The 17,686-nt window shown below is 33.4% G+C and overlaps 1 protein-coding gene across 3 annotated transcripts in view; it reads right to left on the reverse strand.

The window, feature by feature from the left end:
• Positions 1 to 12,194: 12,194 nt before the first annotated feature.
• Positions 12,195 to 17,686, reverse strand: part of LOC128188142 (uncharacterized) — a 35,586-nt gene continuing 30,094 nt past the window's right edge. The window contains exons 30-31 of one of the 3 annotated variants that reach the window (XM_052859009.1): positions 17,401 to 17,487; positions 12,195 to 13,445 (exon numbers count right to left, since the gene is read on the reverse strand). In XM_052859009.1, the coding sequence (XP_052714969.1) occupies positions 13,263 to 13,445; positions 17,401 to 17,487 (270 nt within the window). In that variant the 3' untranslated portion in view covers positions 12,195 to 13,262. The remainder of the gene's footprint in view (positions 13,446 to 17,400; positions 17,488 to 17,686) is intronic. The other 2 variants (XM_052859008.1, XM_052859010.1) reach the window with 2 other exon arrangements.

Raw genomic sequence — 17,686 nt, forward strand, 5'->3', positions numbered from 1 at the left:
CTAAAAAGTATTCCTTTACATAGAATTGTCTTTGATGCTATATTCACGTTACGTTTTTAAACGTAATTTAAAAATTTATTTACTCGGGGTTTGAGATTTCGAAATTTATTTTTAAATTCAATACCTGAAATCAAAAGTTGTTTTAAAAATAGAAAATAATAATGTTTTATTTACTAATATCGATACTGATAACAATTTTTATTTATTTGAGGAAGAAATGCTACGACAAAGGTAGATTAAGATTGAAACAAAGGAAATTCGGACTGGTTTTTTCATTTTCTTATTTTCTCTTTAAAACTTTCTGTAGCAATAATTCTGTAGAAATGTAATTGCAAAAATCAAGTTGCTACGTTTTTTTCATATCATTTTACATATTTTATGGTTGTATTATCTCAGAATATCACGAAAATTTTATCGTTGATCTTATATAATGTTAATGTCATTTGAATACAGAAAATAAAAACTGTTTGTATGCAATCGGTGGTTTGGAGCTCCTATTATTCAGGGTTTTTTTTGTAAAACTCCATCAAAAATGGACAGAATTTTGAAAATTGATCGAGGAAATTCGGACTAAATTAGCCTTAAAAATATGAGTTCAAAAGTGTTCATTGGAATATGAAATTAGTAAAGCTATTCGTATTTTTTTTTATTTTTAAACCAACAAATTGGTTTATAATTTCTTAATTACAAAATTTTGAAAACACTGGAAAGGGTGGACAATTTTGACAAATGTTTTTCAATAAACATTCAGAGGTTTCTAGAATAAAAAGTAATTTAACCAAGTTATTTGAAATTGAAAAATAGTACCCCAATGCTACAATGTAAAATAAGTATTTTTCGTTCTTATTAGTAGATTTTTTCGCCCCTGAGCAAACGTAATCCTTAAGTCAGGGTCACGTGACCACGTCTGTTTGACGTGATCCTATCTATAAGGGCGACTTGAGATGAACCTCGGGTATATAAATTAAAATATATAGTTTTCAGTGTCTTTGCGTGTGCCATGGAACACTACTTATCAATTGTGTACTATACAGTCCAATAATTTCAAATGACCTTTAATTGGGGCGCAAATGGGATTTGCTTGTTTATATTCAAATATTTCATCGTGTAATTGCTGATATTCATATAAATACATGCAAAGGTATTAAAAGGAATCATTCTTTGAATAATATGGGGTGATAATTTCGGTCAATCTATCATAAAGCCTTTCGTGCTTTATTGGATTTGATCACGTCCCGACCGAAATTATCACCTCATAATACTCATTGAATGATTCCTTGTTCTCTACGTTTCTACTTTATTAATAATAGAACCAATCACATTAATAATAAATGTGTTCCTTCATAAATGTTTTAATTTATTAAAAGATACTCAGCTTATCTTTTTCAACTTGGTGAATATCTCACAATAAATACTTTTGAATGTACGAAAATAAAGTAAATAGAAATATAACGTATATCATTTATTAGAAAATTATTACTCATCGCAGTAAACTGTCTGATAACCATTTTAATATCACTAAGTTTCACAAAGTGTATTGAAGAGACACTAGTATTCAATTTGGCGCAAGTTTTTGAAATGGTTTTGCTGTTATGAGCATTAACTTTGCAAAAATTAGTATTTTTAAAATCAGGTAATTCAAATTAATCGCTAAAATTAACGATTTAAAACTTTTTGCAATAAATATTGCTGTCTACATTGTCAGATAAAAATATTATCCCCGTGCGAAATTTTCTTTTGGACATGACTAACACCTATTCTCCTTGCGTGTCTCTAATCAGGACACCCTAATTTATATGGGTTTTTTCTTTTAACTTGTCCAGTAACAGCCAACCGGGAAAGGTTTATCCCTAACAATGTCACGGATAATTTTTTGCATTCGTCTAAGCTGCATATATCGAAAATTCAAATATGCCACATGATAGATCATTTGTTAAAGAGATTACAACCACCTTTGGTATCATCGCAACTCACCTGACAGGTGAGATATTATTAAAAAATAACTTCCTACAGGAAAATAGTTTTTCCACTGGGAAAAACAATATTCCTTCAGGAAATATGAAATTTTCTATCGGAATACAAGAACTTTCTACAGGAATTTCAATTCCGACAGGATTTGAAAAAAATCCGATAGGAGATATTAGTTTCCTATATGAAAACTGCCTGTTTGAATCAAATTCCCTCGGGAAATAGCATTCTCCTACAGAAAATATAATTCCTCTTGGATTTTTAGAAAATCCAATATGATTGTCAATATTTCCTGTAGGAGAATCATTTCGCTTAAGGGAATTATCATTTTCCTATGGGATATTAATTTTTAAAGGTAAATATCTCACCTGTCAGGTGAAACACACTAAAAACAAAATGGTTATATACTTTCTAGACAATAGTCTATCATATTTGATGTATGAATTTTTCCGAAACTGCATCTTAAGCGGGTGAAAAAATGCCACCTTGGCACTGGTATAATTATAACATTAATTTAAATTAAATTATTATTATTTTTAATCATTTCTAAAATGATTAAAATTTAGAATATAATATGTCAAACATATTTATATCAGCAATTTAAGTGTATTTTCAATAAGATTGAATTGGATATTGCACACTCAAATATCTAGCAAAAATGTCTGGTAAGGTATCCTAATTTGTTGCAAGAAACTGTGTCAAAGTAGTAGTAAATCAAAACCAAAAAAAAAAAACATTGCAGAACGTGTTGTCTGACCTTGAATTTTACGACTTAAAAAATTTTCCTCGTATATGACCAATATTCACTTTGATATCTTACCAGCACCAAAACTCTTACACACTGAATTGCTCTACAAACTTAAACCATCCTAATCATCTAGATAATCAAGTTCACAATCCGTATCGGAAGCTAGCTCTGGTTATAATTTACATAGACATCCAAAAATCCATGACAAAGTTTTATCTCGCCTGAGCTGAAAGCTCAAGTAAGCTTTTCTGACCACATTTTGTCTGTCGTCCGTCTGTCTTTCCGTAAACTTTTAACATTTTAAACATCTTCTCCGGAACCAATGGGCCAATTTCAACCAAACATGGCAGAAAGCACCTTTAGGCAAAATTCAAAGTTGAGAGAATTTTTTAAATAATGTTATTCATTTATTCATTAATTACCATGTCGGCAAACATTCATGAATATGAGTTACATAAAACAAAACATTAAACATAAGCAAGCAAAAGAATATATCTACACTGGACAGAACATTTGGTGAACAAAACTGAGCTTCTTCAAAGATTATCAGTAGGCCTATACAAAAAATTGTATAAGTGTTCATTGTTGACTTTCCTTTCTAGCGTTGAAACAGTTTTTAAGAAAACAACTTATCCTTCTAGCGGCTGTAATGTTTTAAAATTAACAAGTTCCTTAATGGGATTGACATTTGTATATGTATGGCAGCCCCCACCCCCTCCCCTGAATGCTACGTGCCTTTTGGTCATATTTTGAACAATACAATACAAAGTGTTTCTTATCTTCAACAGACAATTTGCATAAATTACAGAGACGTTTTAGTTCACCTGAGCTGAAAGCTCAAGGGAGCTTTCCTGGTCACATTTTGTCTGTCGTCTGTCTGTCTGTATTTTTTTTTAAATTTTCGGGAACTTCTCAAGAACTACTGAGCCAATTTCAACCAACCTTGGCACAAATAATCCTTAAACAAAGGGGATTCAAAGTTGTAGAAATCCTCATCCACGCCCTTTTTATAATAAGGATAATTAGGAACAAATAAAAAATTTTGAGAAATTTTCAAAAATCTTCTTCGTAAGAAATATTTTGGCCAGGAAAGCCGAAAGTTATGTGGAAGCATCATTAGGTAAACGAAATTTTGAAAATCATGACCCCCGGGGCAAGGAAGGGCCATGATTGGGGTTGAATTTTTATAGAAGATTATACAGAGTAAAACTTGAATAAGTATATCCCTCAAAGAATCCAATCAGCCTGGAAAGCTGAAACTTATGTAAAATGTGGAAGCATACACATGTACTGTAAATTTTAGGCTGTGAAAATCATGACCCCGGGGTAGGGTGGGGCCTTAAAATATTTTTAAATTTTTTTTCTATGTATTCCTATGTAAAAATTCGAACCCCCCCCCCCTCCCCCATTGTGGCCCCATCCTTCCCCCAGGGGTCATGATTTTCACAACTTTGAATCTACACTACCTAAGGATGCTTCCACACAAGTTTCAGCTTTCCTGGCTGATTGGTCTCTGAGAAAAAATATTTTAAATGATATTTTCTATATATTCCTATGTAAAAATTCGACCCCCACCCTACTTCCTGGAATCATGTTTTTCAAAACTTTAAATCTACACTACATGAGAAAGCTTTTATATAAGTTTCAGTTTTCCTGGCCAAATGGTTCTTAAGGAGAAGATTTTTGAAAATTTCTCAAAAAGAGATATAGCGCCCTTTCCCATGTTTTTGCCGCCTTTGGTTTTTAAACGGGAAGTACCTTTTGTAAGTGTAAGGCCAAGTATATGTAATGCTTTGCTTAACATCGGAACTTTTTTTAAATATTAATGTTTCATAAAAATTTGTGTTTCATAAATATGTATAACTTTAATTTAAAATGATTCATAAATTATTTTTACATCTTGAATAATATCAATTATATTCTAGCTAAGAATGTTATTCATACACAATAATCAGTTTTTTCTTTAAGACGAAAAATCTTGTAATCTTTATTTCTGATACTATTCAATGCTCAAGTATCAATGTTTCAATTTACTACTCAGCTAGTTCAGCGTCAAACTCCGTTTCAGGAATTACTGCCGCATCTTGAACCGATGTTGTCAGTATATCGGATTTCGGTTAGTATTGTGTGAGTGCTTTCCCAGAAACCAAATAACCGTTGCAACATGGGCACAGCACCCAACCGTGCGTGCCCCAGCTTTGCACTCACAATACCAACCAACAAGTGGATCGTGTTGAACATTTAGATTAATTTTTATCCAAAGGAAATATGTCTTGGACGATGTCTGGATTGGGTTTTCCTTCTTATATGTATTCATTGGAGGTCTTGTTGACCTTTATGTCCAATTCTCCATCTTTGAATTGCCGATCGGCATATCAGGGTCTCTCTGAGAGTTGATCCACTCCAAATGTAACTGACCTAAGATAGTTTACACTTAAAAATGGAAATATGAAATAAATTGACGCAATGCTTTGCTAATGACTTATATGCTTTCGTAACTACATATGACTTTCCACCTCTTGCTGGACTCGTATTTACCATTGGCAACTCACAACAAACCGAAAGCTCTGTTTTTTCCTTAAAGACGAAAAATCTTGTAATCTCTATTTCTGATGTTATTTAATAATTTTATTTTAAACTCAGCTACAGTTGTTAAGCATCAAACTCCGTTTTGGGGATTCCTGCCGAACCCAGCCAATTGTGCGCGCCTTTAAGTAAGCTTTGCACTTACAATACCAATCAACAAGTGGATCGTCTGACCGATGTATGTCTGGATTGCATTATCCTTCAAATGTATTCATTGTAGGTCTTCTTGACCTTTATATCTAATTCTCTGTCTTTCATATGCTAGCTAGTCGGCGTATTAGAGCGCCTGTGAGAGTTGATACTCTATAACTGTAATTGACCCAATATAGTCTTTACTTAAAAATGGAAATATAAAATCAATTTATTCAAAGTTTAAATGTCTTATATGGTTTCGCAACTGCAAATGACTTTCCACCTCTTGTTTGACTAAGGTGTCCATCATTGAACGTTTTACCATCTTTCGGGCGATGTGACAATGAACTTCACGGGATTGTTGCAAGGGCAAGCGAAAACAGTTACAGATAGCAGCAACAATGTCGATGTTTTTTTTTGATTTGGGGGATATCTTTATTGCAGATAACCCGATCTAAGAATTTCCATGTCTTTAATCGAGCGTTGACGGACTCAACCGTCCATCTGATCTTCGTGACCAATCTAGACTCATTGCCCTCTTTAGTACTAAACTGTTTGTTTCGATCCAGGAAAGGCGGGGAATTTGGTTGAAAACCCAATGTCGTTTAAGAAATCTATTAAATCGCGGAAGCCTCTGTCGAGAATGAGAATGTCATCTTTTTAAAACCAGGATAGCATGTTTTCTTCATTCGATTTTAACATATACTTAAGAATCGGTGCATCGTTGTTACAACCATTGGCATAAAAGGGTCCCAAAATACTAATAATATAGCCATCAGTTGCTGTGACAACCATTGGCTTCACTAAAGGCCTGTGTTTGTGCATGCTGAAACATCGACGCTGAAACGCATATTTTCTACTTTTTGGTGTATATATATATATATATATATATATATATATATATATATATATATATATATATATATATATATATATATATATAAGTTTCATTCATTATGGATATTACAGAATATGAAAGGAAGTGGTAAAATATTTGCGTAGCATAGTACGTTGTATGCTCTTGAAAAATTGCCTCTCTTGAAATTTGAACCCCGAGAAAGGAAGGGACAAAATCCGAGCAAAGAGCGTTCCTTGCTTGCTTGATGTATCGAGATATCTGTCTCTGCTTCTAACCAAAGTTTCAATAAATCTACAAAGAAAACAAAATATAAGGATAGATGGATTATTTTGCATATGGCATATGATCTAGGTTTCTTAGTTTTCCATTTATTCTCCATCACTTTTTTTATTGAAACTAGAAATTAATGTGTACTTATCTTTTGCATAATCATGTGTTCGATATGGCTTTACTGTGGGTATTTTTCATTGTGTTATAAAATGTAATATATTCATTTTTACGATTGTAGTATGCAGATGACAGTGACAGCAAAAAAAATATTAGTGGTCCTGTTTATTTTTTTATTTTAACTAACCATTGAGAAAGCCCAGTTCTTAGTTTCACCAGAAAAACCCCAATAGCGAATCTGGGTGACCTTAACTTCGACTTCTTGAGAGTTGACAGCATTTCAACCAATTAAGGTCAGTGTCTGTATAATTATCCTGATCGTAAAAGTTGAGGCGCCTTGCTGATGACATAGTGGCTGAACTTCGTAGTTTTTCTAGTAGCTGGAAAAGTTGTGTGGTTTTTATTGTTGCGTGCTTTGTACGAAGCTTTGATTTGTCTATGATAGAACTGCGTTTTAGCTGCTGTTTCCCGTTTTAATGTCTTTTGCAACACCTCACCCCTTCTTTAAGCAACACACCTTGATTAATAAATACGCTTAATCGTGCAGATTCCCCCATAAAAACAAGAGGTTTGTTTTTCACTCTACATATTGCGCAAATATTGCGGGACTGACTGACTGACATCATTAGAATAGTAACAAGTACGCCAACATCATTCTGAGAATCACATGTATTTCGGAAAATTCGACGACAGTGGTTGGCAAGTGACCAGTCTGCTTGCAGATTGTCCCATTTTTGTCTATATTATTATGTCTGCTATGAAAGTCAAATTGTTTTACAGACATTTTTCTGCCTGGGCCTAATTTAACACCCTTAACGCATACAGTGCACTTTGGTCTCATGTCAAGTTTTAAGATGAAAAACGTTTCGAATTTTTTCTCCTTCTAGGTCTCCGCTTTCCATCGAGTTTGAAAATCTCGTGCAGGTAGTGGCTCGACAAAACTGACAGTGCGATTCTGACGTTTAAATATGTTATGAGTAATGTCTTTTTTAAAATTATAATTGCACATGATGTGGGTGGTTTAAATATAATAAACATAAACTAAGACACTTAAAACAAAACACAAACTGACAATACTTATACTATCATAGATAAGAAAAATAAACATGCACGTTAAATGAGTGGGGATTGAACCCTGGGCCCTAAAGGCAAAAACAGTTCGCTCAAACCACTACACCACGCACAGCACAACAAAGAAGCGGGTTTCATTTCACTTTTAATGATACCGTACATGTATATTCAGGACAAAGAGGGTATTGTATTTTAATGTGAATTTTTAATACAAAGACCACCTTAAGGAAGGAGTCTTTTCTGGTTTTCGACTTGTCAAACGTAAATTTGATTAATTGCTCATTAAATCAAGATGAAAGGAAATTAAAATAGTATATTTTTCTTTCTTTTTTTATTATCATAAAACTTGGCATAGAAAAAGTAATCAATGGTTAGATTCTAACAAGGATATATTTTTTGTCGTAATATTGGCGTAGGAAAATATCACATGTTTAGCAATTCAGATTAATGAGTCTGTTTTAGCATGTTAAAAACAATAACATTATTGTTGGATTTTTTTTACTAATGTGAACTAATGATATGATACTTGGGTTTCGGAATATGTTTTAAAATACGATTTGCCTATCAAATTACATTTTTATAAGCTTTTTAAAGCGCCCATTCAATACATTGATTTTTGTGAAAAATTCACTACAATCAGTTTTTTTCTCTTATTAAATGGTCAATATATAAGCTTTTCTATCAATTAATATCTTTACATAAAGTCTTCATTAAAACATAAAAATCAGAAATGTTTTATTATTGGAAGCATAAACAAGAGGCCCAGGGGCCACATCGCTCACCTGAGCAACAATTGCCTTAATTCTGATCAAATTAGCATTACAGTATCAAAATATCTTGACAACTACGTACAGTAGATCTTGCTAAAAAAAATTGAAAATCTGCCAATTTTTATCCACCTCTTTCTTTTGGTAAATACCAAGCCCCTTTTGTTGTTGTACCTGTAAAAAGATTTTTCTCTATTCCTATGTACCCCCCCCCCCATTTTGTGGCCCCACTTTTCTCTAGGGTATCATGGTTTCATCAAACTTATATCTGCATAACCTGTGCTTTCACACTAAGTACTGAGTTTTGGACCGAAAAACTTTCCCAGAATATTTTTAAAGATTTTCTCTATATATTCCTATGTAAAAATTCATTCCCCACTGTGGCCTCACCATACCACTGGACTATTATTTTAACAAACTTGAATCTATGTACGATTTGGAAATGCTTCCACTCAGATTTGGGCTTTCCTGGCCTAATTGTTTTGAGAAAAAGATTTTTTAGAGATTTTCTCTATGTATAAAAATGTATCCCCCATTGTGGCCCCGCCCTACCCCCAGGGACCATGATTTGAACAAACTTGAATCTACATTATCTGAGGATGGTTACCCACCAATTTGAGCTTTCTTGGTCAAATAGTTTTTGAGAAGAAGATTTTTAAAGATTTTCTCTATATATTCCTATGTAAAACTTGATCCCCCAATTGTGGCCCCACCCTACCCCCCAGGGACCATGATTTGAACAATCTTGAATCTACACTACCCGAGGATGCTTCCATTCAAATTTGACCTTTCCTGGCCTAATAGTTTTTGAGAAGAAGATTTTTAATATATATTCCTATGTAAAACTTGATCCCCCCCATTGTGGCCCCACCCTACACCCGGGGACCATGATTTGAACAAACTTGAATCTACACTACCTGAGGATGCTTCCATTTTAATTTGATCTTTTCTGGCCAAATTGTTTTTGAGAAGAAGATTTTTTATAGATTTCTCTATATATTCCTTTGTAAAACTTGATCCCCCCCCCCCCATTTTGGCCCCACCCTACACCCGGGGACCATGATTTGAACGAGCTTGAATCTACACTACCTGAAGATGATTCCATTATAATTGGAGCTTTTCTGGCCAAATAGTTTTTGAGAAGAAGATTTTTATAGATTTCTCTATATATTCCTATGTAAAAAGTCATCCCCCTATTGTGGCCCCACCCTACCCCCGGGGACCATGATTTGAACAAACTTGAATCTACACTATCCGAGGATATTTACACTCAAATTTGAGCTTTCCTGGCCTAATAGTTTTTGAGAAGAAGATTTTTAAAAATTTTCTCTATATATTCCTATGTAAAACTTGATCCCCCAATTGTGGCCCCACCCTACCCCCGGGGACCATGATTTGAACGAGCTTGAATCTACACTACCTGTGGATGCTCCCGTTTTAATTTGAGTTTTTCTGGCCCAATAGTTTTTGTGAAGAAGATTTTTAAAGATTTTCTCTATATATTCCTATGTAAAACTTCATCCCCCAATTGTGGCCCCACCCTACCCCTGGGGACCAAGATTTGAACAAATTTGAATCTACACTACCTGTGGATGCTCCCATTTTAATTTGAGCTTTTCTGGCCCAATAGTTTTTGAGAAGAAGATTTTTAAAGATTTTCTCTTTATATTCCTATGTAAAACTTGATCCCCCAATTGTGGCCCCTCCCTACCCCTGGGGACCATGATTTGAACAAACTTGAATCTACACTACCTGTGGATGCCTCCACACAAGTTTTAGATTTTCAGGCCAAATAGTTTTTGAGAAGAAGATTTTTGAAAAATACCAACAAATTTTCAATAATTCTCAATTATCTCCCCTTTAAAGAGAGCGTGGCCCTTCATTTGAACAAACTTGAATCCCCTTCACCTAGTAATGCTTTGTGCCAAATTTGGTTGAAATCTGCCCAGTGGTTCTTGAGAAGAAGATGAAAATGTGAAAAGTTAACGACAACGACGACAACGACAACGACGACAACGACAGACAACGGACAAATTGTGATCAGAAAAGCTCACTTGAGCCTTTGGCTCAGGTGAGCTAAAAAGTAATCAAAATTTCTTCAAATTTTAAGAAAAATTAGAGGAAATGCGGGCTAAGCAATATCAATTTTAGTATAAATATTCATTCCAATTTAGTAGTATAAGCTGATAGACATTCCGATATTCTTTCATTTCATTGAAGAATAGAATCTTTAAATCTTAAACAAATGTCTACAGAACTTCGAAGAGCTACACTTATTTTTATCATCCTTTACGTTGGGGAGAAAGGTAGTGACCTTGACCTGACCTTTATCCAAAAACAAAAAGGTCAAATTTGATTAAACTGATAGAATCCTTTTGGTAATATATATATATATATATATTTATAGGTATTAACTCTTGCTGTTTTATGTGAATTACGATAATCTCCTCTGTATTATATATGTTATGAAAATATGTTTTAAAAGAAACCAAAAGATATGGGATAAAAAAAATTGACTATAATATTTACTTAGTAACATCTGCATTCAAAGAAGACGAAAAATTGTCTTCTAGAGTATCTTAGCAAAGAAAGCTGTCTTCATTGCTACAAAAATTAAACATCACTTCTTTGAATATCTGTCACAAACTTTTAAAGAACAAGTTAAAAGAACATTCTTAAAACGAAATAGATGAACAACTAAACAAGAAAAAGTTGTAAAGCTGACACTGGAAAATTGTCTTTTTATAGCAAAATTGTAAACTAAAATGAATACGAAGTATAGCATTACTTACTACTTTTCGAAAAAATGTGACAGATCTGTCCTTACAAACCAAAGAATCACTGCCCATTCATTATTCATTGAAACTGGTAGATAGTCTTAACCTCCAAGAGAACAAAAACCCATGGGTAACATCGCTCACAGGTATGATAAAATCAGCTTAATGGATTCATAATACAAACTATCTGGGCAATGTTGAATAATACATGTAGATCCTATATAAATAAAAATCTATTTCTCCCCTAGATATTCTTATCATCATTATTCCCTTTCTTTTCTAAAAGGATAATTTTAAAATATTTGAAGGTTTGTATCCCATATACATAAACAATTGTTTAGGATCTTTTGAGAACTGCAGTGCTCAATATGTGATATGACTTTAAAATCACTCTGTAAGAAAAGGGACTTGATTATAAACATGAGAATATCCAAGGGAAAACGGATTTTTGTTTATAGTTTATACAGGATCAATATGTATTTACCACATTGTCCGGATTTTATGTATTATGGTTCCATTAAGCTGATTTTCTATGCCTATGTTGCTCATGTGAGCAATGTGGCCAAGGGCATCTTGTTTCCCCATGCAATTTTCGTTCACTTCTCTGATTTTCATGCATCAGCCATATATAATAGCACTTCATCTTAAGCAACATCAATTTATATCTGGTTCAGATCGTCCTAAAAAATATTTTTTATTACGTGTATCATGATTTAGAGGCAGGTCAAAGTTTTTACATGTAAGTACCGAGGAACTAAAACCTTTCTCTTTTCACACTCGGTGCCCTTCTTTTTTCGTTTGCTCAAATTTATCAAAATCATATAATAAAATTGGGCTAATCCGTGAAAGTTGGAGCGATGACGTTTCGCCAATGGTATTAATAACATTACTCAAAAGTCCGTCATGGATATGTATATATAACCAGATAACCATTTTTTATTTGTATTTATAATTTTTATAGTCATAAATACATAATAGTAGATTAGGATAAACACGAAAAGTAAAAGTTAAAACGAATACATGAATTAATGAAAATATCAAACATCTTACAATTATTATTGCACGGTTATAAATTTTTTTTGCTACAAATTGATTTCATAAACATATTTGTAAATAATATCATTTAAACATAAACAAGGTAAAAACACTGAGTTAAAAAGTTGTATATTTTTTCAATAGTTAATTTGGAAACTCTGCAGAAACAAGAAAAATGAGCAGCTAAATTGTTATACGGGTACTTGTGCTTTTTCTCACATATTGAAATTGTAGTAAATAATTCTCTATGTAAAAGATAAAGATATATAAAACGGTTGTTTATATAACCTAAAGCTCCCGATGGATACGAAATTTATTGCAGTTAAATAATAAATAAAATTTTAAAAAAAAAAATTAAAAAAAAATCTTCCTGCAATCGTTTTCATTTTCCAAATATTCTTAATATGTATATTTAAAATATATATGTAAAACAACAACTGTCATTTAACAACTAAACGAAGGTTTATATTCCTTACTTAGTTTTAACAAAATGATTAAGAATAAATTCTTTTTGTAGGAACATAAAAATCATGAGATATGCGAGGTTCAGAAAGAGTTTACGAAAACATGCAAGTGAACAGTCTTAGAAGTTTCAAGATAATATAAAAACTTTCATTTAAAAAAAAACGTTACGACAAATGTTTTAAAAGAAATACCCGGTATCTATGACTAAGATGCAAAAAGTCTGAGTTATGATTGTATTTTGAAATGGAGTAATAGCAAGTGAGTAAAAATAAATTGTATCGGACATCATTATACAAAAATAAAATATCGATAAAGGAGTATGATTTTTGACAAACGTTCGTTTAAATAATGTTTCGTCAAATTTTCTTCAAGTGAAAAAAAAATTGAAGAGAAAACATATTTAAAAGCAAATTTGCTCATGTAAATAAAATATTTTATATATCGCTTCACGATGAGCGTACAATTTCCTACTGAAATATCTGAGTAAGTTTTGGCGGTCGGTGTTCCTCTGTTCTTCTGAGTCCCAGCTCGTCAATAATGGCTTCCTTCGCCTCCATTTTACGGTAGTGGTGCAGACGACGACGCCATTGTGTCGCAAGAATAACAGCACACACCTCATCGTTATCACCGGAGTCTGGTGAGAATAATCCCTGAAAAGCATCATATTCCAGATATATTTAGAAGTTTTGTAAAAGTTAGACTAACAAATCGACGAAATTTGATCCTGCTCTGGGCTTAGCTTTAATCATACGCATTATCTAAAGCAACCGTAACTGTTATAATAAGTTTATTTGTACTCAAATAAATTTCAAGTTGTTCAATTTGATGGGAAGGAGGGGGATATTACTTATATATAAAAAGGCACAATTTAAGAAAAAAAGATATGACAGATGCTTTGTTATTCCTCTCTTTATTATCTATAAATTTACTTGTCTTCATTAAAAAAAATTACAGATTAGAGGCACCTACGTAATGTTGTGTTTCCCCTAAAAAATACATGCTTGTAATCTTAGAATTAAATCATGATCTGGAAAATGTGCACTTTTGCAAAAATTTCAATTAAAGCACAAAGGTTCATGGTGTATTTTAGCTCTATCAAATTAATGACATATCTTGTTGACAGAATATCTCGTTAAATCAAATGTATTTTAAAAAAGCAATACATCTAATTGTCTGACGTACAATTACATTTACAGCTTGTCAAATTTGAAAAATTGAATTTTCTGTTTGTTTGTCTTATTTGTTATCGAAGTCCAGCTGTTGGATGTTATTTTTAGAATAAGGAGCTTTAACCAACAAGAGGCCCATGGACCACATTGCTCACCTGAGCAACAATAGACATTATAAATCAGCTTTACAGAGTAATATACCAAAAACATATGGACAATGTAGTCTAACAGATCCTATATTTAAAAAATCAATTTTTTCCCTGGATATTCTGTTTATCATTGATCCCTTTTTGTCACTGTATTGTCATTTCACATATTGAGCATTAATTTCTCAAGAAGATCTAAATCAAATGGGATATAAACCTATCAAACTTGTGAAGCCCAAGAATTGTCCAGAGTGTCCAGAGGCCAAAGTGTAAACAATTTCAAAGAATCAAAAATATGTCAAAATTCTTGCATTTAAGTTTAACCATAAACTATTACATTTGAGTTTTGGTGAATTTAAACTGTTTTCTTATGTAAAATTGGACCCCCACCCCATCTGGCTCCATCCTACTTCTAAAAAATATGATTTTGACAAATTTGAATCTACACTATCTAAGGTTGCTTTCACTAATGTTGCCACTTTTCCAAAAAAATGTTGTTTTTTTTTAATAGAAAAAGATTTTTCACAATACATTCCTTTGTAAAGATTTAACCGGTCACCACTGTGCCCCTACCCTACCCTTGGGGATCATAATTTAACCATACTTGAATCTACCCTACCTGATGATACTTCACACAAGTTTCAGCTTTTCTGGCCAGTCATGTTCTGAGTAGAAGATTTAAAATAAAATTTCTCTTTATATTCCTATGTATAAATTTGCCCCCCCCCCCCATTGTGGCCCCACCTTACCCCCAGGGACCTTGATTAAGCAAACTTAAATCTGCACTATTTGAGAATGCTTCCATGCAAGTTTCAGCTTTTCTGGCCAAATGGTTTTGAGAAGAAGATTTTTAAAGATTAACTCTATATATTCCTATGTAAAACTTCTACCCCCCATTGTGGCCCCACCTTACCGCGGGGGACCATGATTTGAACAAACCTAAATCTACACTATCTGAGGATGCTTCCACTCAAGTTTCAGCTTTTCTGGCCCAATGGTTTTTGAGAAGAAGATTTATAAAGATTAACTCTATGTACTCCTATGTAAAACTTCGACCCCCCCCCCCCCCCCCGAAATTGTGGCCCAACCTAAGCCCTGGGAACGGGACCATGATTTGAACAAACTTGAATCTGTACAATCTGAGAATGCTTCCACACAAGTTTCAGCTTTTCTGGTCAAATGGTTTTTGAGAAGAAGATTTTTAAAGATTAACTCTATACTCCTATGTAAAACTTCGACCCCCCCCTCCCCCCATTGTGGCTCCACCTTACCCCTGGGAACCATGATTTTAACAAACTTGAATCTACACTATCTGAAGATGCTTCAACACAAGTTTCAGCTTGGTTTTTGAAAAATATCACCAAATTTTTTAATAAATCCTAATTATTTCCCCAAATAATAGGGCATGTCCCTTTATTTGAACAAACTTGAATCCCCTTTACCCAATGATGCTTTGTGCCAAGTTTGGTTGAAAATGGCCAAGTGGTTCAGGAGAAGAAGTCGAAAATGTAAAAAGTTTACAGACAGACGGATGCTTGACAAAAGTGATCAGAAAAGCTCACTTGAGCTTTCACCTCAGCATACTTGCCAACCTCCAACATGTGAAAATCTGGTCATGACCAGATTTGGAAAGTAAAAAATCTGGTCATAGCACGTAACGACATTCACGACATATTTACCATGCATTTCATAGGTATATACAATAGAGATATGTGTTAAAACTTATGTGTAATACTTTATTGCAAAGGAGCATTTTAACTAACAGTTGCTGATTTTGAATTTTGTAAAGTGATCTGACATAGAAAATGGTAGGTTGTGTTCAGCTAAAAAAAGTGCAAAAAGAGTTACTGCTACATTAACCTTGCTTTTAAACTCTGTAAATGATGGCATGAAAGTTGTAAGTGACTTGGAAGACTTTTGTGTATTAAAAAGCTTTTTATACATGACTTAGCATTTTTGAATGGTTAGTCAGATCATTTTGGGCACAAAATCCAATATTCAAATTTGCGTTACATTGAACACAAAAAGCCTCGTTTTGTACTCAATTACTTTGTTTTACCCATGGAAACATTTTCCCAGATATGTTGATAGGTACAAAAGTATCGTTTTCTTTTTGTTAGTTTTGATTCCGCTGGCCCCGATGAAGCCCCTTATTGGAAGCCGTCACACTTAATGATTTAAACCTTTGGTTTGTCAAAACAACTCACGATAATAATTAACACTTACTGTGTCTATTATAGCCATCGGCATTGTTTATGTTAATCCAAGCTCAGCTTGGGTTCATAACTGGAAGTCAAACGCACAACGTAATTTTTTGGGTTGTTCGACAAAAATCGGGTGAAAAGCATGACCCCCCGAGTCATAAAAAATAATTGGGTGAAGGGTCGAAAAATCGGGTGTGACCCGACAAAATCGGGTTAGTTGGCAAGTATGCACCTTAGGTGAGCTAAAAATACTAAGGTTTTAATAACAAACACATCATATAAATGCTTTATTCAAAATTGTTAGATATCCTGGGCCCTGCACAAAATATTAATTTTTTTGCAGCAATAACCAAAGGATTAAACTTGCAAATATATGTAACTGACCCTTGTAATTAAAACCTAAATAAAGAAGTGCATTTTACACTTTTAGCTAAGACCAGCACATTGACATCCTGCTGATGTCTATCTACTGTTTTAACAGAGTAAGAATATTGTCCAATATCGACTGCTTTTTCAGCACATAACAGTAGACATGTGAACAATGAACCTTTCTATATTTAACCCCCTCCCCCACAGTTATACTTGGTATGTTTAATGGTAGTTGGTATGTTCGCTGGTAGTGAATAAATTGGTATGTTCAAGGGTAGTGGATAGTGGTATAATTGGTATGTTCAATGGTAGTGGATATAATTGGTATGTTTGAGTGTAGTGGATATGGTATAATTGGTATATTCAATGGTTGTGGATATCATTGGTATGTTTGATGCTAGCAAATATAATTGGTATGCTTAATGATAGTGGATACTGTTGGTATGTTCATTTGTAGCCCATATAATGGATATGTTTGATGGTAGTGGATATGATTGGTATGTTTGATGGTAGTGGATAGTGGTATACACTTGGTATGTTTGATGGTAGTGGATAGTGGTATAATTGGTATGTTCGATAGTAGTGGATAGTGGTATAATTGGTATGTTTGATGGTAGTGGATAGTGGAATACATTTGGTATGCTCGGTGGTTGGGGATATAATTGGTATGCTTGACGTCAGTGGACATACATATATTATAAATTGGTATATTCCTACCTTAACACAGACTGCCTCCGCAGCTGTCATGGCTTTCAGAACAACAGTCATTAGATTTCGAGCATTCTGCACCAATATCCTGTCCGCCTTGGTAAAATATAGTAATACCATAAGATATTCATAAATTATATATTTTGCATTTTTATGTATGTCACATTAATTGTGCTTTGATTGTGTGAATTTCATGTAAAATAGACTTATATACTTAGCTTTTCTTTTCACATGAACTTCATGTGAAAATGTTCCCATGATTTTTGTACAATTTCTGTATAATACTTCATGTTAT

Source organism: Crassostrea angulata, chromosome 6 (assembly GCF_025612915.1).
Source record: "Crassostrea angulata isolate pt1a10 chromosome 6, ASM2561291v2, whole genome shotgun sequence".
Taxonomy (NCBI): Eukaryota; Metazoa; Mollusca; class Bivalvia; order Ostreida; family Ostreidae; genus Magallana; species Magallana angulata.